We start from the raw sequence: 24,971 nt of genomic DNA on the forward strand, positions 1-24,971 counted from the left end.
TCTTTATCCTGAAGAATTTTCACCAGGATGAACGAGTGGATGTAAATTGTTGCCTTTAATGAGGAGCAAATAAAGGAGCAAGTTAAGGAAATTGAGACATGTGAGTGGTAAATGGTTGGTACCTATATCAAGTAAAACTGAGTCTAGGAATAAACGCAGGGTCCAATCAAATTCAAGACTTGTGTCCAAATTTGTGATACAATTTTTGTTGGTAGTTTAGAATATGATGTATCTTATATTTTATAAAAAAATTTAATTAATGATTAACAAAATTAATTTTTATATTAATTTTATTTATATTTTAAATAATTATGTTTGAACAGAAATAATTATCATATAAATGATTATAATTATTTGAATATAACTAAATTATTATTTATAAAAATCATAATTATACAAAAGTTAATAATCATTGAATAAAAATTTATATCTGTTTATTTAATATAAATAAAATTTTCAGTATAACTATTTTTTTTTATTAAAGAATTTAAGGTTTTGTTATATCCCAAAAGTTTAATTGCTTTTAAGAAAATGTTCTTGATGTCTTAAAGTTAAAATTTTTTTTTTTTATTTTTATTCACTTATTTATTTTTTCTAACAATTTAAAGGTAATTATGAAAAAATTTAATTTTGCATAAGGAAAATATAAAGAAAAAAAATTGACATGATTTGGAGATCAGCATTAAATAAGGCTCAACGTGTCAAAGGTGCTGTAGCATGCTTCTGTTTGTTTGACCCGCATTGCTGAAGCCTTTGCATCTTCCCCTAATAAATTAGATGAGTTGTGCAATCATGGACTTGTTACTCAAGCTACATCTCTCATTTCCACAAGTAATTCTAGAGGTGGACAGGCATCATTGAGCACACCAACATATACGGGCTTAATTCGACTTCTTTTAACATGTGCAAGGGGGTTTCCTCTGGAAGCAAAAACTCTACTTCTGCTTACGATCAGTGGCTTACTTAAAGATATACTATCAGGTTCTGGCGTTTCCTCTAACTTATCCGTTCCACCAGCTTAAGCAGACCAGCGGAGCAGATTTTTGAGATTGTCAATCTGGCAAATAAGCTTCTTCCTCCATTACCACAAGGAACCGTCTCCCTCCTTGGCAGCTTAAATATATTTGTGAAAGGATCTATTGTAAAGAAGTCTTCTGCTAGTAGCTCTAGCAAGCAAGAAGATACCAATGAAAACGCTCCTGAGGTTTCAGCCCGAGAGAAATTGTTGAATGATCAACCCAAACTTCTTCAGCAGTTTGGAATGGATCTCCTTCCTGTTCTCATACATATCTATGGTTCCAATGTTAATAGTGCTGTTCGCCACAAATGTCTTTCAGTTGTTGGAAAACTGATGTACTTCAGCAGCGCAGAGATGCTTCAGAACTCGTGGAATCTGACAAACATATCAAGTTTCTTGGCTGGTGTTTTAGCATGGAAAGATCCATATGTCTTGGTTCCTTCCCTCCAAATTGCTGAGATCCTCATGGAAAAGCTTTCTGGAACCTTCTCCAAAATGTTTGTTAGAGAAGGTGTGGTTCATGCTGTAGACCAACTTGTTTTAATTGGTAATCAAAATGCCACTCCTATTCAAGCATCTTCTGTTGAGAAGGATAATGACTCTGTATCTGGAACGTCATCGTGTTCCAGGCGTTACAAACGTCGCAGTGGTAACTCTAATCCTGAAGGTTTTATCTGCATGTAGTTATATGGGTTTGCTTGGAGAAGGCAAAGAGCACTTTGACTCTCTGACCAATGTTTATGGAATAGTACCTACAATCGAGCATTATGCTTGTATGATTGATATTTTAGGTCGAGCTGGAAAATTTAATGAGGTTGAAAGCTTTATCAAGGACATGAAGGTTACATCAAATCCTTTAATTTGGGATTTTGTTGGATGTTTTTGTTGGGTCTTCTCTTGTTGATCTTTATGCGAAATGTGGTGAGATAGTACTCGCAGAGAGAGTGTTTGTTTGCATGGATAAAAAGGATGTCATGTCATGGAATGCATTGCTCAATGGATATGCTCTAAAGGGTGATGCACGAAAGGTTTTGAATTTGTTTCAAGGGATGACGGAATCTGAATTGAGGTGTAGTAAGTTTACTTTGTCAAATGTGCTCAAAAGTTGTACATACTCGGGAGACTTAATATGGGGCTTGGTTGCGCATTCTTTGGTGATTAAGACTGGTTGTGAGCAAGATGAATTTGTTGGTTGCTGCCTTCTTGACATGTATTCAAAATGTGGACTGGTTGAGGATGCACTCAAGGTTTTTAAACGGGTTCAAGAACCCAACATAGTAGCCTGGAGTGCAATGATTGACTGCCTTGATGAACAAGGCCAGATTCAGGAAGCAGCTACTATGTTTTGCCTAATGCGACGCAAAGGGGTAAGCCCCACTCAACATACTTTTGCCAGCATTATTGGTGCTGGCAGTAATATGGGTGATCAGTTCTATTGTGAAGGCATTCATGCTTGTATACTTAAATACGGCTTTGAATCTAAAAACTTTTTGAGCAATGCGCTTATTGCCATGTATATGAAAATCAGGTCTGTCCAAAATGGTTAGCAGGTGTTTAAGGAAATGAATTCTTGGAATTCAGCGTCATGGAATGCCCTTCTTTCTGGAACGTGTGATGATAGAACTTGTGATCAGGGACCAAGTATCTTTCACAAAATGCTTGCTGAAGGTTTTAGGCCTAACATCTATATGTTTACTAGCATTCTAAGATCTTATTCCAGCCTTTTAAATCTAAAATTTGGACATCAAGCGCATGCCCATATAACAAAGAATGGCCTAAATGATAATAATTTAGTGGGAACATCTCTTATTGACTTGTATACCAAAAGTAAACACTTGGAGGTTGCGGAGCTACTTTGTAGTCAATTAATTGAGATAGTTGCTTTTCACAAAAAGCCATCATTATAAATAAGATAACTTTAATAGTTAAATTTATATGATTTGTAGGTATGATGTGAATTATTATGATTGACTTAAAATAGCCATAAACCACAATTGATGCTATAATCTTGATCATATTATGATAATTTTTTGTTATATATATGTTCTAATTCATGGATTGTACAAATGATTTATTATATATGATTTTATAAAATGAAATTTTCAAAGTATATTTACTTTGGAAGCTATGAATGATTCAAAGATCTTGTGAATTTGAAAACTTTTATAATAGCAAAAAGAATACTATTTGATCCATTTAGGTGATGGAAACAATTTTGTGCATGGTAATAAAAAAAATTATTAATAGTGTTTATGATGAAATATATTCATCTAAATATTTATGAATTGACATAAAAATCTTAAAAAGAGACTATAGAAGTATGATTATATTTGAAATCTGTTTATTAATATAAAATCTTATATTGAGTTAAAATATAAAGGCTTTGAAACTTTTACTGAAATATTAAGATATAAGTTAATTGTCTTTCACTAAAGATGGATTTGAAGGTCTCCTATTTAAAAAAAAAACATCAAATAATGAAAAGATAAATGAAATTGTAACTTAATTAAGTATATATGATATCTTGATAATTGAATGAGATATTCTTTAATAAAGAATGCATACTTGCACATAGTGGGGATGATAAGAATCAAAAGAAATAAAAATTACCATCATAGTATTATAAGATTTTAGTATAATTTTATAAGCAAATTATACAAATTAATAAGTTTAAACACTTATTAAAGTAAAGTCATAAAAATGTCATTTAAAAAAAATTTAAAATGACTAAAATTATTTGGTTTATTCATTGAGTTTTTTCAATTGTATTAGAAGTATAATTGTATTAAAGATATATAAAAGTATGAAAATAGAATGGTTGAAAGTTATGAGTATAGAATTGTGGTCACAACTAAAACCAACTATTTTTTAAAATGATAAAAATAAGACAATAATGTCTAGAGCATATAAATGATATGCAAAATAAAAAGTTTAAATATATTAGCCTAAAGTGATTATATTAGAGATTCAATCTCAAGTGAGTAGTACTACATGTAGAATGAATTTCAAGATATTTAGTTAGTAGTACTACATGTATAATGAATTTAAACTCTTATTATTAAATACCAATAATGGGAACCCAACTTTGAATTAGTAACATCTAATTAGAAAGTTTAATGGGTAAAAATAAGTTATTGTTATGTGTTTGTTAAAAACTAGTAAAATCTATTCAAATTTTAGAAACTAGTGTGATCCATTGCATGGAGAGAATGAGTTTTTATACTTTTAATGAAGTTTTTATATTTTTAATGGAGTTTTAAATGTCTAAAGTAATAGAGATATAATGAAAACTCTACTTATATAAATATAGAAGTGGTGACGCTTTAACAAGAAAAATTTGGGTCTCTTTTGTAAATGTTTATGAATAGGATAAGTACATGGTCATAATAGTACCAAAAACGGTTATAAACCTCTGACAGGAGAATAAATAATTATAATGTGTTATATCTTCAATTATAACACTAGGAGTTGAGATTTAATCTGTGGATACTATCAACTTCGTTAGAATTCTAATATGTATATGCTAATTGAATGTTTAAATTGAAAGATACCTTCTTGTATTCATAATATTTATTTGTGTGAAAGATAAAAATTAAACACCAACATTCCAAACTAGTGGAGGATTATTGGTAGTTTAGAATGTGGTACATCTCATATTTGATAGAAAGATTTAATTATTGATGAATAAAATTAATTTTTGTATTAATTTTATTTATATTTTAAATAATTATGTTTGAGTAGAAATAATTATCATATGACAAATGGTTATAACTATTTAAATATAAATAGATTATTATTTATAAAAGTTATGATTATATAGAAAGTAATAACCATATTTTATAAATAAATTTTTTAGTATAACTATTTTCACTGCTTCTAATTAGAGAGTTTGAGACTTTATTATATCTTAAATGTATAATTATCTTTAAAAAAACGTTCTTCATATTTCAAAATCAAAATTTTTTTTTATTTTTATTCTTTTTTTTTTTTCTAACAGTTTTACTGAAGCCAAGCACATCCCAAATAACGTACGATGGTCTCACTCTCATCAAGAGTTTATAAATTTTCTTTATTTAGTTATCTCATGAATAAAATACTTAACCCAAAAATACCTACATAACTTGAATTAATTATATGCATGTAAAAATATATATATATATATATAATCTTTTCTCTCATATCTAAGCTAGAGTTTTCCGATCAAAATTAGCATTTTTTTTCGTTAACAAAAATTAAAGGGGGAATGATCCACAAAAGTCGAATTAATTGTAGAAGTAGAAAACCTAAAAAAGTAGTGTAAATTTAAAAGGTTGATGGTTCCTACGTATGGACTTCCACCATGCAATCAGAAGTAGTCCCAGGTTTCGGTAGAGTCCGTAGTTTTGCCATTGATGGGCCCATGAATATTAAACTGGGTTTTTGTACGGGCCCATGTCGCCACCGACCTTCAAATTTTTAGCCGTTGCTACACGGACCAATATGGCTTGACACTTTATTTTAAACCCAATTAATAATAATAATAACAATAATAATAATAACAACAATAATAATAATAATCAATTACCGCTCCTGACTGGCTTGTCAGATTGCAACTCACAAAGCGGAGACTATAAATACACAGACCACGGCATATAATAGTAGAGAGAGGACATTTTCCCTACGGTGAGACTTTCTCGGCCATTCTCTTCCTCCATCCGTCCGATCCCAGAGAATTAGTTCTCTCCACTTTATACATCGATCTCTGTCGTTATCTTTTTAACCAGCTTGTAAATGATATTATATAAACAATATTTTATAAAGAGAAAGAAAGAGAGAGAGAGAGATAGGCGTATGGTTGTTTGAACGGAAATGGCGTTGATATCGACGGGAGTGATGCCTGTGTGCGGGAGTTTGTGCTTTTTTTGCCCTTCCTTGAGCACCAGATCCAGGCATCCTGTCAAACGTTACAAGAAATTTCTCGCCAATATTTTTCCTCGATCTCCGGTTTCTGCCTTTTTTCTCATCTTATTTTCTATTTACTTGTTGGAAATTTTGTAACAATTTGAGTGGAACTAATCATTTGTTTTTCCTTTTTTTTGCTTGAATGATAACTGATAGGATGGACAACCCAATGAACGAATGATCAGTAAATTATGTGAATATGTTTCCAAGAACCCTCTTCGTATTCCAAAGGTACGCTAATGCTTCTTTCTTTCATGTCCTGAAATCTTCATTTTTAGATAATTTTTAATTTACACATCCAGTAACTGAGATGTTCTTGATTTAATCTTGTCCTTGCTAGTTTTCATTGAGGTTTTCGCTGTGTTTTTGGTTCTAATTAATCTTATTGTTTATTTACTATTGACGTTCAAAACCTAATTTTCAACCTTCTGATTTGTTTATTTTTTGGAATCAGATAACAAGTTCATTGGAGCGGAAATTTTACAGGAATTTGCGAAGTGAGCAATTTCACTCTGTAAAAATTATTGTGTATATCTACAGGAAGCTGATGGTTTCTTGTAAGGAGCAAATGTGAGTTCCTTTTCATATGAATGTGAGTATGCAATAAGGTCATACGGTACTACTCTATGGTCCATTTGCATTGATCACATGCTGCATTCGCAAAAAAATTCAAGCTTATTAGTTAATGTTTATGACCATCATCAGGTCATTAAATCTTCATGCTATGATATTTTGAAACCAAATACCTTAGGAGCTAATCTCTCGGGTTGATTGATATTAAGTCATTTTCTAGTTGGCCTGGTTATGACCCTTTTTTCAAATTAATTTTAGCAGCTATGTTCAGCAATAACTCTATATGGATAAGATTTCGGTGAAGTTTGGAAGTCTAATGGGTCAGACTGCAGTATAAGGTAAAAAGGAAAAAAAATTAAAGCAAGTCATGTGAACTGTAAGCTGATAATAAAGACATGCCTTCTCTTTCTTCACCTCCACTTTCTAAGAGTCCGACAAAGCTCTCATTATCAGATTAGTATTCATTCCCACTTGATATTCTGGTTTCTGAATGACAATGGACTGATACGTTGAAACAGAGTTTTCTTTGCAAGTTTATAGGATATTTTACAATTTTCTGATCAACATATCATGAGGAACAAACCTTGTTATAATTTTTTCGAATTTTAAGTAGAGTCATTATTTGGTCAAGGGGAACCTTAAAAGTATAATCATGTCATTATGCCTACACGCAATAAGGAATGCACTGAAGTGCATTTTTTAAATTTTGGGTCATGACATTTGTAGTATATTCATTTTTGACACATACTCTGACAATCTTAGATAGTGCTTTCTGCTGTAGGGCTATATCATCTAACCTCCATTGAGGTAAAAAAGGAGTAGCTAATAGTTTTTATGTGGGCATCAATAAGTTGCCACAGCATTTAGATGGAGGTAAGGATAGCACCATGCATACAAATATATGATGAAGTTGATAATGATATTTGTAGGCCAACTGAGTACTTTTACCAACCAGAATTTCTCTTGGGTTAAAACAAGAAATCTTAATGCAGTTGGCTAGGCATGCAAGTGTCCGGTTTTGAATCTCTAATTTTTTGCTTCTACGTGATTGATTTGTTTCTGACAAAAAAGAAAAAAACTTCTCTCCTTCCCTTTATTCCCCTTTTTTCCTTCCCACTTGTGAAAAGAGATGTTGAAACAAGAATTTAGTTTGAAAGCATATCTCTTTTCTTGGTGGTCTTTTTATTTTGGACTATAGAAAGTTAGAATGCTTCTTTCTTGAAATTTGAGGAAACAATTTAAGCAAATGCAGCCTTAACAACAAAATATTATTGGAAAGTTCTAGATATATGTCTAGAGCACTAAAAGCATATCAATCAACTAGTTGATTTGTTGTTATATACTATATTGCAGGCCATTGTTTGCAAGTAGCTTTCTTAGCATTGTAGAAATCCTGCTAGATCAAACAAGAATGGACGATACGCGTGTATTGGGATGCCAAGCTCTTTTTGTTTTTGTGAATAATCAGGTAGGTGTTGGTAGATTGTTGCCACTTTATAGAATCACTTCTTTATCTCAAGAAGTACTTTACTACATAAAGTTCAAGCTTCTTCTAATTCCTGTGAAACCCTTCATTCTAATCTTTCACTATTTTTGACTAGCCAGAGGGATGGTACTTATATGTTCAACTTAGATGGATTGATTCCGAAACTTTGTCTTATAGCTCAAGAAATGGGAGAGGAGAGGAGGGTACAACGTTTGCATGCTGCTGGTCTCCAAACCCTTTCATCTGTGGTAATTTTCTGTAGCTATTGAAAATCTTACCTAAACCCCCACTGTTTTTAGTGATTTCCTTTGGACTAATAGGAATGTTATGCTAGTTTTTCTCATAACCATCTCCAGGTTTCGTTTCTTTGAACTTTGCCTCCTGTAATCACTTTAAGTATGAATTTGAAATCCACTTGTTTTCTGGAATTTTGTGGCCCTTCTTCCCCTGTATGCTTTAAGAATTTTGTAGGACCATGATCCTTGATTATTTAACGAGAATTATTTTTCCTTTTTCTTGTTATTTGGGCCTATACACGCACAAAAAAGGAGCAAACTGTGTACTGAAGTTCTAAGTAATGCCTGAAGGGCAGTTAGGATGTAGATTTTGTTGTTTCTGTAGGAGTCCAGGTCGTAACTAATTGGTTCTGTCAAAATGGCCCAGTGGAAGGAGCATACAGGGACAACATATATTCAATAGATGGGAAAACATCTCAATCCAATTAGGAAATCAGTAGTTTATCCCTTTACTTTTCCATTATTTTCTCTTGTTCATCTCTCCATATTTGTATTCCCTCTGCCATATATATTTTATCCATCTTAATTGTAGCTTAGGAGAGCTCTTTTCTGTTATTTTCTCCTATTTAGCAAATTTATTTCAATTGCTCATTTTTAGGTCCATTGGTGTCTTTGATCTTAGGCATTTTAATGAACTTGTGCTATCTTTTACACTTCTTATGCTATGTGATTGTACTCTGGTTACTTGTACCATTTTCTTTATGATTTAATAAATTTTACCTTAAAAGGGACAAAGTTTCAATTAGTGTGGGTGTGAGAGGTGACTGGTGAGGATTTAAAAGTTAAAATTGGTGCAGAAAATTGTCTTATCTACTAGATTGCTGATACCATAAGTTTGATCATACGTGAACATGAAAATAGTGGAATCTCTGTTAACAACAATGGTATCTTCGGGAATTGTATGGTAATTTTTTGCTTCTTTCGTTTAGGTATTTGATGCAAATTGATCCTTTCTGCTTCTCTAGTCAAGTTTCCATAGAATTCATTATTACATAGTTCAAAATGATCCTTGGTCTTGTTGTTTTGTTTATAATATTATTACTAATTTATTTACAATGATTTGTCCTACTTATTATTAGATTTTAGATCATTTAATTTTCCACCACAAGGAGAAAGAATAATAAAACCTCAATTAACAGAAACCAAAAAACAAAAAAAGGATTAACTCCTTCCACAATCTTCTAATTATTCTTTTTACAGGTTTGGTTCATGGGAGAGTTCTCTCATGTCTCAGCTGAATTTGATAATGTGAGTTTTTTGGAACCCTTTACTTAATTTTTCTTTAATTTTTCTCCTTAAATTAATTTTCCATGCATTCCAATCTCTTGGCACCATGATGTGAAATGGAATGCAATGCTGCTGCAGTTTAAAATTTCAGCACTAAATTGAGATAAGAATTGGGAGCTAGATTTGGAGATTGTATTTCTTAGCAAAACAGGAACTGCTCACTCTGAAGGTGTTTTAAACAGGATTGATTGCACCTTTCATGTGTGAAACTAAGCTGGAGAAGAACAAATAAATGGATCAAAATATTCTTGGTGATCAAATGTAGGATTCTAAGTAATACACCTAGGTGAAAGCAATCACACGTATAAGGCTGTTACTCCAAACCAAAAAATAGCATAATGTTAGAAACTTTGACTTACTAAAATCAGTATAAAGTCGTAATAATTTAATCTTACTCCACTAAGACTCTTATGCCAATGTACCAACTTTGACTAATAATGTGGATATAAAAACTCCATTAAACTAAGATTCTTACCCACTTTCATCTGGAATCTATATACTACACTTGTACCCTAAAAAATCAGGGAATCCTAGATTAACTTAATAAAAAAGTAACCTTAAAGCCACAAGAAAACTTAAAACTTTACCGGTAATGTGAATATTTCATAATCAGGTTGAAAAAAATTTACTTAGTTGCTTTGATTTCTGTGTGTGTTATGATGTTATCTACAATAGACATTTTAGCAGTAGAATGTTATGTATGGGAATTTATATAGTACCTTCACTGCACTGGTTAGTATCTGTTTGTGTCATGTGCTTCAAATTTCATGTTCCGATATACTTTGTTTAAGGTTGCTTAAAGCTTCCCCTAAAACACCAGGTTGTTTCAGCAGTCTTGGAAAATTACAGAGGTTTGGAAACATCAGATACTGTTAATCATGACAAGCAAGATATACAGGATGGCTGTGCTGAAGACAATTTCTCTTCCACAGATGCCATGACAACGCTTTCTTGGAGGAGTATTGTGAGTGAGACTGGAGAAGTTCATGTGTCTTTGTAATTGCTCTTGTCACAATTTTTCAATTGCTGTGGTCATTGTACATATGGAATGCTTAATGACTAATGTGCAGTCCCCTTTTTCCCCATTAATATTACAGGGAGGAAGCTGAGAATCCCAAATTTTGGTCAAGAGTTTGCCTGCATAACATGGCTAAGTTAGCCAAGGAAGCCACAACTGTCCGACGTGTCTTGGAATCTTTGTTTCGGTTTTTTGACAATGAGGAACTATGGTCTACCCAGCATGGTGTAGCTCTTTTTGTCTTGCAGGACATGCAGTTAATAATAGAGAAATGTGGTATTTAGCTTGTTTGACATTGATATGAATTGCTTCCTTGAAAGCTTAAGCAGCCTTTCTCTCCATTAAAACTAATTGTCATCTTTTGGGAGAATTTTGGTGTGATTTTAAGTGATTGTTTTGTTAATTATACAGGGGAAAACACACACTTTTTGTTGTCCATCTTAGTAAAGCATCTTGACCACAAGAATGTTCTGAAGAAGCCCAGTATGCAGCTACATATTGTGGATGTTGCCACTTCCCTTGCTCAACAAACAAAAGTTCAGCCATCCGTGGCTATAATTGGTGCATTAACCTATATGACAAGACACCTACGGAAAAGCATACATTGCTTACTTGATGATTCCAGTCTGGGAGCTGAGGTGATTCAATACAACCAAAATTTTCGAGCAGCAGTAGATGAGTGCCTTGTTCAATTATCACATAAGGTCACTTTATTCTCCACTTTTTTGGTAACTGGTTTATAAAACATCATTTATTTTGAAACATGATTTAACTTATATATGGTTGATTCAAATAGGATTTAACATACCAGCAAAATAATTATAATCCTAACTCAATAATACGATATCTTCATGATATTGTAGTTGCAACTTGGTAATATTCTTTTAAAATAAATGCATAACTAAGATACCTTGCAAAGGCAGGTTGGGGATGCAGGTCCTGTCCTTGATATGATGGCTGTGATGTTGGAGAACATGCCAAACATTACTCTTATGGCCAGAACCTTGATAACTGCAGTTTATCGTACTGCTCAAATTATGACATCAATTCCAAATTTGTCATACCAAAACAAGGCAAGGCAACATTTACCATCTAATTATATTAGTATTGTGCAGGAGATTGTGTATCTTCTATTTTAGTTCCTTATCTTTTCCTCATTTCTTCTAAATATGAAAATTTGTAGGCTTTTCCTGAGGCATTGTTTCATCAATTACTTCTAGCAATGGTCTGTGCAGACCATGAAACAAGGGTTGGTGCTCACCGCATATTTTCCGTTGTTCTGGTTCCAGCATCTGTTTACCCTTTTCCTTCTGCTGCTACTCCTTTTTCAAACAAGGCCACTAATATGCAAAAGACACTCTCAAGAACTGTATCTGTATTTTCTTCTTCGGCTGCACTCTTTCAGAAGTTAGGTGAGGAAGATAAAGAAAAGGTTGTAGACAACAAGGTTGGAAACATCAATGGCGTCTCGATGCAAGATAGTTTGAACTATGCTAAAAGGCAACCTTCAATTGTAACCACAAATGAAATTGTTGACAGTGACAGTGCAAAGATCCAAAGCCAGACCATTCTGAACAGGTTGAAGTCAAGTTACAGCCGAGCTTATAGTGTAAAGATGAATCCATCAGCTACAATAGAAGATGAAAAATCAATGAGTAATTCAGTTGAAGTTCCAGTTATGCATTCATGTTCCTGCCTTTCAATCAGCCATGCACAAAATTATTTCTTTTCCTTTATTTGACATGACCTTTCCTTTTCTTCTCAACCCATCTCAGGCTTTACCTCTTCGTTTAAGCAGTCATCAAATAACTCTGATGCTTTCATCTATCTGGGCACAATCCATCTCTCCTTTAAATAGGCCTGAAAATTTTGAAGCAATTTCTCATACCTATAGCCTGGTGTTGTTATTTGCACGGACCAAGGTATTACATCATTCTTGAAAAATTAGTAACACTATAATTATAACTGATGATGGATTTGGTTTATCCTTCCTTTTTCTATATACTTTCTTAACAAGTTCTTTTTGCTGTCTGTTTGCCATGCATCCATCCATACATACAGAAATAAATGCATGCATGTGCCCATATGTGTGTTTCTGTCTATTATAGTTTTGCATTATGATGCATAGGGGAGTAAAACATTTATGGCTGTTGAGTGTTGACTGATTCTTCCTCTTATTTGGCTGGATCAAGTTTTAAATAGTTTTCAGCCAACAATCACTTGATTTGTGTGAGGTGGAACCTAAGGAAGATAATGAACATGTTAAGTATCTTGTTATGGTCATGCTTAAACAAATATATTGACATTGCTGTAGGCACACTATTGGGTGTATTGAGCAAAGATACATGCATTGGTTCTGCAGAGGATCGACAGATAAAAAAACCTCCAGTCAATTAATGATGCTTTAGAGTTTCCTTTTGCAACTGGGACCAAGGACAATATGAATTTCTAGATGAAGTGAAAAAATTTATACAATAGCTGCTTGGTTAATGCTATTTCTCCAATATAGGTGTAACACTATTAATAAAGTTATTAGCGTAGCTCATTAAGTTGCTTTGCTCTTAGCAATAAAGACTTGAGAAGGTATACATTAGAGTAATGTTCTGATTAATTAGAAGCCACTGAAAGGACCATAGTTGCAAGGTAATGCATCTTGATGTGGTGGGTAAAAACCATGACCATCCACATTTCACAAAGGCTGGCTTTGTTTGTTTGAGAGTTGTGTATTTTACAGTTTTTTTAAATTGTGAATGGTTCATGTACACTGTTGTTTCAGTTGCTAGAGTTAAGGTTTTCAAATAATTGGGAAACAAATATGGCTTTATAAGATTTTTAATGAATCTTTTCTAACATAATTTACTATTAAAGTCTCTTATTGTTAAATAGTATTTGTTACTGTTTTTCTTAGCTATACTTCAAAAGATAGTTCACTGCTTTCATTCAGTTGGTTTTCTTACAATGCATTATGTTATGTAGAACTCCTGTAATGAGGCTATGATTCGAAGCTTTCAGCTGGCCTTTTCCTTAAGAAGCATATCTCTAGGAAGAGGAGGTAGGCCCTGGTTCCAAGTTGTACAAATTATCATCTGTTTCAACTCAAGTTCCCAAAAGCCTTTGTGTCATATTATGCTCAATCTAAAAGAGTGATATGACTGTAAAATTTCAGAGTTTCCAATTCATTCTCCTGGCATATTGAGATATAGTGATCTTAAACACCAGTAGAATGATTGAAAATAAATTATAAAGCTACATGTAACTCTGTTTTAATTCAGTTTAAGTGATCAATTGTTTTTTTTTTTTCTTAATGATATTTTGATAGTAATAGTGTGATTACAATTGATTTTTTTACTTTTGAGAATAATTACATCTTGCTAAGTTGATGTAGCTCTGAAACTAAATTACTTGAGTAAGAACTATAGAAAGAAAATTAGAGAGCAAATTCAAAAAGAGGGAGAAAATTCAAATTCTCAAACTAGTGTTTGGGGAAAGAAATGAAAAGGTAAAAAAAATCAGAGCCAATTAGGATAATTGTGTAGACCTATATCCTTAAATTTTAATGAACCTCATGGATAATCATCATTTGAGATGCAACTTCTGGATCCATCTCTTCATCTGATGAAGTCTCTTGTTTTTTCATAGGGCCACTACAGCCATCACACCGGAGGTCCCTCTTTATCCTTGCTACTTCTATGATCATCTTCTCATCAAAAGCCTACAACATTCCCCCACTTTTCCCTTGTGCTAAAGCTTCACTTACAGAGAAAATAGTAGGTGCAGCACTATTGATTGGGATTTTCTTGGTTTATTTTCTTAATCTGATTTTGTGGACACATCACATTATCATATAGAAATATATTGAAATTTAATGGTTATCTAACTTTATACTCTTATGATTTTGTTTAAGGTTGACCCATTTCTGCAGTTGGTCGATGATTGCAAGTTACAGACTGCTAAAACTGAAGTAGAGCATCCAGGAAAAGTATATGGATCAAAAGAAGACAATGAAGATGCCTTGAAGTCACTTTCAGAAATAGAAATAGCAGATAACCAATCTAAAGAGTCATTTGCAACAATGATAGTGAACTTTCTTGGAAATTTGTCTGATGTATGGCCTTTATTGGTTTGCTGTAACTAAAACGTTGGTTCACACTAGGGAGTAAGGATGACATACTAACATTTAAAATCATTCTGGCAGCAAGAATCATCCAAAATAAGAAAGCAGTTGCTTAGTAATTTCATCCCTGATGATGGATGTCCACTTGGAACTCGTCTGTTCACGGAGACACCTGCACAAACATATGAATCTGGATCAATAGATAATCAATCTACAGAAAAGGCAATTATCTTTTGCCTTCAATTCTTCCCGCTCCATAATCTCTTTCATGAATTTCACACCAAGTGCATAATGTTGTGAATGTCCAGGTTGAGTCTCCGTTATTCACAGCAGATGATGATGTTTTGCCTAGTCCATTGAAAGGTCAAACAGGTAATGACACATGTTTGGCACTTGAACCTCGAAGTCTCCTGAGTGTTGATGAACTTCTTGATGCAGTGAGTCATTCCATTGACTAATGCTGTATGTTAATCTACTGGCATATGTGTAGGAAATGACAGTTATAATCAAATTTATTTCTGATCTATTTTGCAGCTTTCAGAGACAGCAGATCAAGTTGGAAGATCCTCAGTCTCAACACCCCCTGACATGCCTTACAGTGAAATCGCTGGCCACTGTGAGGCCCTTCTTGTGGGAAAGCAGCAGAAGATGTCTGCCTTATTGAGTGCTCAACAGAATCGAGAAAGTTTAGTGAGCATTTCTGCAAAGGAGGTCCAGCCTCTTTATCATATTGAATCAGGTTCCTTGAAGGTACTAACTTGTCTAGTGGCCACATCAAATATTTCTTATTCAAACAAAACGTTTATTTTGGTTCTTTTCCTAAGTACTATTGAAATAGTGGAAGGACATTCCAGTAATTGGAATTTAGGGGCTTTTTCATATAAATTTCTGTACCTAGCATTACCAATCATGCTCCCTAGCAACCTTCGGAGAGAGTTTAAAATTCATATGACCAAATGATGGGACCTCCCTCCTAGCGATAATTGATAATAAACCTCTTTATCGAATAACCACAGCCGCTGCAATTTTCCACTGTGCACACACACCAATAGCAGTATGACTACCAATTTTGCCATGTTTACCCCTTGCTTGGATTTGGTGTAAAGTGTATCATATGCCCATTCAATTTTTTCTTAGTTTTTACTTGAAGGGTCATACCAGATGGCAAATGGTCATGTTGGGATGTCGGCTGTATGTCCAACATAGGAATGTTAGTAAAAATCAAGAGTCGTAGCAACATAGGTACAGTTAAGGCTTCATAATAATAACTCCTCTCGTTCCTCATGCACAATCTATGTCCACTTTCCACCTTCTTGCACTTTCTGCTCACCAAAATTGCTAAAGCCTTATCAGTTTATACTAATTTAGTGTGTGTGTATAAATATATACATATCTAAATCCCTAGTAATATATTGCTACTTGATTTCATGTTGAGACCGTTTTTTAATTGCAGAGTGAAAATTCATTTATTGATCAAGATGTTGGTGTTGTTCCTTTGCATCAATCTGCTGGGCCTACGTTGTGCAACTAATTATCAACATCAACCCTGCTTTCAGCTTCCTGCGACATGCCCATACGACAATTTTCTAAAGGCTGCTGGTTGTTGATACCTAGAGAAGGTTGAAACTTAGGGTCGATATCAGAGTCGAGTTATCATTATACCTTTCTGCTTTCAATATTTGCCCTGGGACCAGCTAATTTTGTGTTTTTGATGCCACAACAGGTTGAAATTTGATTGCCTTCATCTTGTCTTTTCTTAAAGACTCATTAAATTGTTGTTCGGATGCATTGCAAAGTCGACTTTAAGTGGCCCTTCGTGTGCTCTCTTTCATTTCATCAAGGTTCACTCGTGCTTGCGGTTGTAGAGTTCCTTCCCCCTCTTCCTTTTGTAAACATTGTTATTTGTATGTAAATGTTCCATGCAAAAAACTAAAATAAAAAATAAAAAAAATGGGATATCTTGGGTTATCATAAAATTTTCATGTGTGTAAAATAAATCATAAATTAATTCCATTAAAGTTAAAATTTAAAATAAATTGACCCCACTAAAATGAAATTTTAAGAATCGATATATAATATATTAAAATAATTTGGGATCAATATATAACTAATGAAAAATAAAAATCAAAGAAAGAATAATTAAGATAAAAAAAATATTAGTTCTATTTATGCATTAATTTTTTTCTCACTTTTATATCCTACCTAGCACACCCAAAATTTATTGTCTTTTTATTTTTTTCACCTTCCTTTAATCATTATTTCATTTTTTTCACTCTACCAAGAATACCCATAATTTTTCCTTCCTATTTGTTATTGGCTTCAATTATCATAATTAAGTTACACATTTAAACTTGTTATCAAATGACTATTGAAAACCAATCAAGACAAAATAAAAAAAAAAATTAAACAAATTATGTCCAACCGCAACGAAACGTGGACATTCCTTCTAGCTACAAATAAAAATACATTGTCTAATTAAAATTGCATTAGAAAACTATTATACTTCCAAGGATGTTGCATATAATATGGTATAGTAGTACCTTTTTACGTTGGTATGTCCCAATTTGTTTGGGCTACAAATGAGCTAGAAAAGAACTTCACAATCCATTGAGCTTGAACCAAACTTGATCGGGCCATGACCAATCAAATTGGGCCAGATGTGTCGTCCGATTGAGTTTTTTTTTTTTTTTTCATTTATTTAATTTTTCTTCCTACCCATCAAACCAACGTAATGTTGGTGTGATTATTACACCCAATCCAATTTAATAATGTTATAGGTTTTTAAAAATACCAATCCAGTCCAAACGCCGAAGTAGAAGAGACAATGACCGACTCCTAATCTCTACTCTCTCTCTATGCGTCTAGAATCTTCTCCGATTGTTTCAAAAGCCAGCAAATTCCCTTAATTTCTTGTAACCTCCGGTTTGCTTGCTGTTATTGTTCCTGTAAGTAACCGATCAAACAACTTTCTCTGTTTTGTCCTTTACAATTTTTTTTTTCAAATAAATTGTTAAAAAAAAGAAAGAAAGAAATGTGCCCATATTTAGGTCAGCTCAGTTCGATCCCACATAGAATTTATTTGGTTTTTCAAGAATTGTTTGCCTTTATTTGGAATATAATTCTGGTTGAATCTAATTGAATATCTGGGTTCTTCTATTTTACCTTATCGTTGAAAGATTCTACCCCTTTGATCAATTTAGAAGCTGATTGATGTTCGTTGTTATATGGGTATGCAGAATTTTGAGTCTTCTTTGGGTAGTGATTAGTAAATCTCAGTAATGGAGGATGTCAAGGAGCAGCAAAGTCAATCCCATGGTAATTTTTCAAGAAGCGCATGATAGGAGTTAGCTGTACCAATGCTATATTATAATATTCTTCATTTTAGTTTTTGATCCTTACTTCATAAGTCATGTTCTTCGCAGGTGAAGATGGTGAGAATGAAATAGTTACTGAAGATACTGCATTTGTGCATAGGGAACCACCGCAAGATGTTAGTGGACCTCCAAAAGTCGATTCTGAGGTGGAAATTCTTCACGAGAAAGTAACAAAGCAGATCACCAAGGAAGGCCATGGTAACAAGCCATCAAAGTATTCAACATGTTTCTGTAAGTACCAGAAAGTTGAGAATTGTTGCTTCTTTTCTCTCTCTGGCCATGCTTTTAGCCGACTATATGAAAAGCTGAAATTCTTATATCACAAACGATCGCCAGTTATTGGTATGAAACCAACATATGTTATGGTTTGATCTGGTCTAACTTTCAGTTCAATGTTTGGTGCTATTACACCTTGATTGCCTCCAACTGGATGCATGAATCTTGGACCTGAGCTTTTACTCAACATCTTGATGAAGCTATACTAATTAGTAACCGTTATCTGACTAAATTGAGCTTATCTAATGCGCAAGTCAATGTAGGGTGTGATTCTGACAGCTTGGTGCTGTAGTCATGTACAAGTTGAGAAATTTTGCTGATTCTTTCAATTTAACACATTAATTGAGCAAAATACTATTTTGGTAACCGGATATGTTTATTCCAATGATTAATTTTGAACTTCTACAGCTATTTGTTTCACAAAAGTTGTCACTTAGTAGTCTCATAGGAGGTCAAGGAGTTGTGCTAATTGACTTAATTCTGTATGTATCCCATACATCCGAGTAACTGCAAATATGAAATAGTGCACTACAGGGCATGGGCTGAAAGCACCCAGCATAAATTTGAAGACACATGGCATGAACAACAGCCACTTGAATTGGTTTTAGGCAAAGGTATCCATTTGACTTTTTGCTCTTTCCGTTTTTGTTCATATTAGTAAAAATTCATATTGAAATGTGTTTTACTAGAGTGATTATAGAAAACTGCTTTAGTGGTGTCTGGTCTGTTGAGCTTAATATTAATGGTTTACTCATTACTGTGGTGGCAGAGAAAAAAGAAATGACTGGTTTGGCTATTGGTGTCTCAAGCATGAAGTCGGGTGAACGTGCGCTGCTGCATGTGGGCTGGGAATTAGGTTATGGAAAAGAAGGAAGCTTTTCTTTCCCAAATGTTCCCCCCATGGCAGACTTATTATATGAGGTTGAGCTTATTGGGTTTGATGAAACCAAAGAAGTAAGTTGCTCTGTTGTTGTTTTCCAAGTATTTTTACATGCAGAGCTTCAAAGTTTTTTAAATTGGCTTTTCCTTCTGATGCTAATGGAATGCATCTCTTGCTGAGGCACTTCTTTAGGGAAAAGCTCGTGGTGACATGACTGTAGAGGAAAGAATTGGTGCAGCAGATCGAAGAAAGATGGACGGGAATGCTTTTTTTAAGGAGGATAAGTTAGAGGAGGCCATGCAACAGTATGAAATGGTTATAGGCTTGTGTTCCTTGAATATTGGAATCTGATATCATACCAATTTTACTTTTTTTTTTCCTTTTATTTCTTAGTTATTTTGGCAAGTTCTAAAGGTTATTCCTCCTTTTCTTTTTTTTCCCCATGCTAGGCCATAGCGTACATGGGTGATGACTTTATGTTCCAGTTATTTGGGAAGTATCGAGACATGGCTTTAGCTGTCAAAAATCCATGTCATCTCAACATGGCAGCTTGTCTTATAAAGCTCAAGCACTATGAAGAAGCCATTGGACACTGCTCCATTGTAAGTGTACATTCAAGTTGACAGCATCACTTTTCTATTTAAATGGCTTCTGCAAGTTTATTGATCTGTTATTTTGCATGGCAGCCATGTGTAGGCTTATCTGTAAATCTTGAAAAACAAGCTTTAGTCTGCAATTGTCTCCATTTGATCCTTGATTTTGCCGGTTTATGAAGAAGGAAATGATTAACTTGTCTGTGTGCAGTTTAATTCTTGGAAAGAATCAGTGTGGATAAAGATTGCTGATATTTTGTCTTTTTTCCTTTCATACTTTCAAGAACTAAACAGTGACTTTAGGTCTTTTTTGTCTCAATCCTGAACTTGATATGAAGCAAGCTTGTGTAATGATTCTATTGGAGACATCCAGCCACTTTGATTGAAATTCCACCTCTTGAATGTGTATGTCTTTAACCGAGCAGATCCTTATACACTGGAATTTCACCTGCAGAAAACATCTTAGAGATTCCATGGCTCTGTGTGTGTGTGTGTGTGTGTGGACATGATAATCTTTGGTATTTTAACAAGATCCTGACTTGACTCTCAGGTATTATCAGAGGATGAAAATAACGTGAAAGCTATGTTCAGACGTGGAAAGGCCAGAGCAGAACTCGGGCAAACAGATGCTGCACGGGAAGACTTTCTAAAGGCTCGCAAATATGCACCTGAAGACAAAGCGATTGCAAGGGAGTTGCGCTTGCTTTCAGAACATGACAAGGCTATGTACCAGAGGCAAAAAGAGATCTATAAAGGAATTTTCGGACCAAGACCTGAACCTAAACCCAAGAGAACTAATTGGCTAATCCTGTTGTGGCAATGGCTTCTGTCACTATTCTATCGCATACTCAGGCGTGAAAGAGTCAAAGCTGATTAATTTAAGCTCTGAATTTCCAAAAGCAATACTCGAATGAAAGCTTTGAATTATTTTACTAGTTATTGGAAATGTTCTAGGTGGCATCTGCTTTGACATCTTAGATGTTTTTGTTGTTGTTATTGTCGATGACTACCAAGTGCTTTAGGTTTCGGTGTCTATAACACGCTTTCTGAAATTCAGAATGCATGAGGATATGTGCGTGGAAACTGCATAATGTTAAAAGCTCCGAGATAATATAGCCTATGTTGCTTCACTGAAGCTCGTTTTCAAAGAGATTAAGTTTGTTTTTCTCTTTCTCGTCATTCTTCTCACGAGAGCTGTCATCCCTGTAATTGGTATTTGAAACTGCCCAATTTTCCTTTTTCAATGTAAGCAGGGAAAAGGCAACAAATGGGTTTGTTTGCCTAGTGTGAAGTTGAATTCTTGTGCTTAAACATGGGTCGATTATTCTTTTGGAAAAAATAACAAACAAGCCCTTAAATTCTAAATCTTTATTTAGATAAGCTCTGATATTTTTCTTGTATCAAAATAAGCTTTCAAATTTTAATTTACATTAGTTTTTAACCTTTAGTTTATATCTAAATAAATATTTTACATAAATTAATATTTTGTTTGAAATAAAAGTTTATTTGAATACAAATTAAAAGATAATAATTTATTTAATTACATTAAAAATATAAGAGCTTATTAAAATAATAAAATAATTCAATGATTTTTTTTTAATATTTTAGTCATTAATTTTAATTATAGGTGTTTATGAAGGTTGACAATTGGTCATAGAAAATGGGATAAGCATGCATGGGGGCTAAATTTTAGAAAGGTGCAAGGAAGGATTCTGTTTTGGATAACAGAAAGGGAAAAAAGGAGTCAATAGCCCTCCGACTTTATATGACAAAATCTCCGGGAACAAAGGTCCTCCATCATAAAGAAAAGGATACACAGACAGAGGGACAAGGAGAGAAAGGGGAAGAAAAGAAAAACAGAGTTATCACAGCTCACCTGCATCGATTGCATCTGACGTACCTCTGTTTTCAACTTAATTGCTTGACCAGAAATTGTCAATTCTTAAAAAAAAAAAAAAAAATGGAGGCAACAGAACAGTTGGTGTGTCAACCTGTGGACGCATTTAACCCCTTGATCACAACAACCTTTCAGGTCTCCTGCATTCTTGTGATTTCTCATATCTTTCACCTTCTCTTGAAACCCTTGGGACAACCTGGACCTTTTGCACAACTTCTTGTAAGCATTCATATCTTTGTTGGAAAATCTAAAACATTCTTAAAAAGGCATGCTGCCTTAATGCATATTTATCTATGTTGTGTTGTTGAATTGAATGTCTTGTGTATCAGGCTGGTGTTGTGGCAGGCCCCTCATTGTTGTCCCGTATAAAGAAAGTTGCAGATTTTTTCATTCAGGCTTCTTCTGCAAAATACTATCAGTTTTTTTCATTCATATGTCGAATGCTTTTTATGTTCTCGATTGGCTTGGAAACAGACCTTCCTTATTTAAAGCGCAACATTCGTGTTGTAAGTATCGTTGCAGGAGGGGGTTCAATCCTGGCCAGCATGTTTGGCGGACCTCTCTTCTGGTTGCTTAGCAAGGTATTCGGATTCACTAGTGAGCCCTTTGCCTTTTACCTTCTTATCTTGACAGTATTAGCAAATTCAGCCTCTCCTATAGTAATTCGGATGATTGCAGAATCCAAGGTTGACACCGCTGATATAGGGCGACTGGCAATTTATTCTTCCTTGATCAATGAAATGTCATGTGTAGTAGCCGTTAGTACACTTAAATCATTCACCTCCCTTGATAGATTTGGAGGTGCAATCCTTGTTTCTCTTGTCATGCTGGCTCTTATCATTGTGAACAAGTATCTGTCATACATTTTAAACAGAAGGAACCGGAGCAATAGATTCGTTACAAACGGCGAACTTTTCCTTGTTATGTTTCTTCTTACAAGTCTGTCTCTGTTTACGGAATGGATGGGCTACACAGCTATAACCAGTTGTTTCCTGGTGGGCCTGATGTTCCCTAGGGAGGGCAAAATGGCTCGGACATTGTTGCACAAACTCACTTACGCTGTAAATACCTTCATTCTTCCCGTGTACTTCGGCTACACAGGATTCCAATTTGATATAAGCACCCTTTTTAATAAACTGACTCTTGCTCTCGCTGTCCTCATGATCCTGGTTAGCATTGGAACTAGAATTGTCGGCACCCTTGCTGCCTCTTATTACCTAAAGATCCCATGGAATGAGTCTCTGATCCTTGCTTTCTTACTCAACTTGAAAGGCAACTACGACCTTATACTCATTAATACACCCCCAAGACCCGAAGTAAGTTTCTTTTGATGTATGTATTTGCATATTTACAGGTTTATTATGCATATACATATACATGGCAACAATAAGGTGATAGGAGATAACTCTATTCTGAAATCTACCCCTTTATTTTACTCTGCTGTCCAGTTTAATCTAGAAATTCAAGTTTCATTTGAGCCATTATTACAAACGAGTACAAAGCTAGCTGTTCATGAAAGGAATAAAGAGTTTTATGCTGGCATCTTTGCTTTGATCAATGCTGATGGTTGTTGTTAATTGTTGCAGATGGTCTGGGCTACAGATGTTCATAATTTTCTTTTGACAGTAGTAGTGCTTAACACATTGATCGTAGCGCCAGTAGTCGCCATTTTATTGAACAGAGAAGAGTCTTGCGCTCATTATCCTACCACACTCGAAATTCTTAATCCAGAGAGTGAGCTCAGAATGTTGGCTTGTGTCTATGTCCCACGCCATGTTTCAGGGCATGTTAGCCTCATGTCAGCATTAGGTGGCTGTCCAAATGCACCCATCAAGCCATATATGGTGCATCTAGTGGAGCTTCCAAAGAAAAGAAAAAGTAAATTGATGTACCATCAGCTAGAAGATGGTGATCAATTCAGCGATGAAGAAGAGTATGGTGGAAATGATGTGCTAGAGATCAATGATGCTGTTGACTCCTTCACTTCAGGGACCAAAATTTTGATCCACCAAAGTAAACTTGTATCATCCTTTCTAAGCATAAACGAAGATCTGTGCAATGGGGCCGAGGACATGCGTGTGTCTATTATATTCCTTCCGTTTCACAAGCACCAAAGAATTGATGGGAAAATGGAAAACAGCATGGAGGAAATAAGGACTATAAACCAGAAGGTTATTCGCCATGCCCCATGTTCCGTAGGTATCTTTGTGGACCGAGGACAAACTGGGTTCCAACAACCGCATGGCTACCCATCTGTGCAAAACATAGCAACATTGTTCTTCGGTGGCCCTGATGATCGTGAGGCTTTAGCATGCAGCAAAAGAATTTCAATGCACGGTCAAGTTAGTTTGACAGTCTTCCGCTTCATACCAACATCAAGTAGAAACAATTCATGGATTAACGATGCATCCCACCAGGATGAGGAGGTCATCATGGCAATATCAAATGTCGGGACAGAGAACGAGATAGACAATGCCTTTGTGGAGACCTTTTATAACAGGTAATTACTTCCCAACCTTTAGATTTTGTAAACCCTTTTTCTTTTCTTCTGTAATTGGTTATGACAGAATAGTTTTTTTACTAGGTATGTGGCACAGGGTAAAGCCGGTTTCATTGAGAAGTATGTGAGCAATGGGCTAGAGACAGCAGCTGCTCTAAAAGAAATTGCGGAAATGTATTCATTGTTCATAGTAGGGAAGGGAGGGCGAGGGAACAGCCCCTTAACAACAGGTCTGAGCGATTGGGAGGAGTGTCCGGAGCTGGGGTCGGTTGGGGATCTCTTGGCATCTTCTGAAATGGACATCAGTGGTTCCATCTTGGTCATCCAGCGACATCGGCACTCGGAGATAGATAGAGGCTTCCTCGATGACTAGTTACCGGAAAATGTAGGTATAAAACATCATACATCATATATGTAAATGATCTCTAGGTTATTAGCTGCCCTTCCAAACCTTCTGATTTAGCTTAAATGCTGATAGACATAGTAGAACTGTTAGGTACGTGGAAAAACAAGTTCAATTCCTTCAGAATAGATTATCAAAGGCACTACTGAAGATATCAGAATGATCAAAGTTCTTTTAAATGGCCCTGCATCCATCATTCGGGAAGCTTAATTATTTTAACCATTTCTTAAGGTTCAATTTCACTGTTGCTTTTACTCTTTTTTTTTTTTTTTCTTATCCCTTATTTTCGGTTATTCTTTTATTTTTGTTTTTTCA

The 24,971-nt window shown here is 34.5% G+C and overlaps 3 protein-coding genes and 1 pseudogene across 5 annotated transcripts; all 4 read left to right on the plus strand.

The window, feature by feature from the left end:
* Nucleotides 1–1,706: 1,706 nt before the first annotated feature.
* LOC149512729 (pentatricopeptide repeat-containing protein At4g18520, chloroplastic-like) lies at nucleotides 1,707–2,565 on the plus strand. Its single transcript, XM_089750485.1, has 2 exons — nucleotides 1,707–1,896; nucleotides 1,949–2,565. Exons 1-2 carry the CDS (start codon nucleotides 1,707–1,709, stop codon nucleotides 2,563–2,565), a joined length of 807 nt encoding a protein of 268 aa, XP_089606611.1.
* Nucleotides 2,566–5,568: 3,003 nt separating this feature from the next.
* On the plus strand, nucleotides 5,569–16,340 carry LOC111304505 (protein SEMI-ROLLED LEAF 2-like; annotated as a pseudogene). Its single transcript, XR_016331275.1, has 19 exons — nucleotides 5,569–6,001; nucleotides 6,116–6,190; nucleotides 6,414–6,529; nucleotides 7,886–8,000; nucleotides 8,138–8,266; nucleotides 9,515–9,562; nucleotides 10,422–10,597; nucleotides 10,699–10,895; nucleotides 11,031–11,323; nucleotides 11,543–11,692; nucleotides 11,803–12,294; nucleotides 12,395–12,541; nucleotides 13,596–13,671; nucleotides 14,259–14,386; nucleotides 14,524–14,724; nucleotides 14,815–14,955; nucleotides 15,042–15,170; nucleotides 15,268–15,483; nucleotides 16,187–16,340. The product of XR_016331275.1 is annotated as a protein SEMI-ROLLED LEAF 2-like (transcript).
* A 1,185-nt stretch (nucleotides 16,341–17,525) lies between these two features.
* On the plus strand, nucleotides 17,526–21,006 carry TWD1 (FKBP-type peptidyl-prolyl cis-trans isomerase family protein). 2 transcript variants are annotated; one of them, XM_022901094.2, is made up of 8 exons: nucleotides 17,526–17,678; nucleotides 17,970–18,048; nucleotides 18,156–18,338; nucleotides 18,908–18,997; nucleotides 19,153–19,337; nucleotides 19,456–19,578; nucleotides 19,713–19,865; nucleotides 20,407–21,006. In XM_022901094.2, exons 2-8 carry the CDS (start codon nucleotides 18,012–18,014, stop codon nucleotides 20,731–20,733), a joined length of 1,098 nt encoding a protein of 365 aa, XP_022756829.2. In that variant the 5' UTR covers nucleotides 17,526–17,678; nucleotides 17,970–18,011; the 3' UTR covers nucleotides 20,734–21,006. The 2 variants fall into 2 exon arrangements, with proteins under 2 accessions (XP_022756829.2, XP_022756830.2); XM_022901095.2 differs by having other exon boundaries at nucleotides 17,646–17,780.
* Nucleotides 21,007–21,503: 497 nt separating this feature from the next.
* On the plus strand, nucleotides 21,504–24,891 carry LOC111305860 (cation/H(+) antiporter 2-like). Its single transcript, XM_022903721.2, has 4 exons — nucleotides 21,504–21,972; nucleotides 22,083–23,069; nucleotides 23,340–24,253; nucleotides 24,338–24,891. Exons 1-4 carry the CDS (start codon nucleotides 21,622–21,624, stop codon nucleotides 24,624–24,626), a joined length of 2,541 nt encoding a protein of 846 aa, XP_022759456.2. The 5' UTR covers nucleotides 21,504–21,621; the 3' UTR covers nucleotides 24,627–24,891.
* The last annotated feature ends 80 nt before the right edge of the window (nucleotides 24,892–24,971 follow it).

Source organism: Durio zibethinus, chromosome 21, assembly GCF_047325235.1.
Source record: "Durio zibethinus cultivar Kanyao isolate XHJ-2024 chromosome 21, ASM4732523v1, whole genome shotgun sequence".
Lineage (NCBI taxonomy): Eukaryota > Viridiplantae > Streptophyta > Magnoliopsida > Malvales > Malvaceae > Durio > Durio zibethinus.

Coding starts and splice junctions, on each gene's coding strand:
- LOC149512729 (XM_089750485.1), top strand. CDS start 1,707: ATGGGTTTGCTTGGAGAAGGCAAAGAGCACTTTGACTCTCTGACCAAT. Junction 1,897..1,948: donor AATTTGGGATTTTGTTGGAT/GTTTTTGTTGGG, acceptor GTGGTGAGATAG/TACTCGCAGAGAGAGTGTTT.
- TWD1 (XM_022901094.2), top strand. CDS start 18,012: ATGGAGGATGTCAAGGAGCAGCAAAGTCAATCCCATG. Junction 19,338..19,455: donor GGTTTGATGAAACCAAAGAA/GTAAGTTGCTCT, acceptor GCACTTCTTTAG/GGAAAAGCTCGTGGTGACAT. Junction 19,866..20,406: donor CCATTGGACACTGCTCCATT/GTAAGTGTACAT, acceptor CTTGACTCTCAG/GTATTATCAGAGGATGAAAA.
- LOC111305860 (XM_022903721.2), top strand. CDS start 21,622: ATGACAAAATCTCCGGGAACAAAGGTCCTCCATCATAAAGAAAAGGAT. Junction 23,070..23,339: donor ATACACCCCCAAGACCCGAA/GTAAGTTTCTTT, acceptor TAATTGTTGCAG/ATGGTCTGGGCTACAGATGT. Junction 24,254..24,337: donor GTGGAGACCTTTTATAACAG/GTAATTACTTCC, acceptor TTTTTTTACTAG/GTATGTGGCACAGGGTAAAG.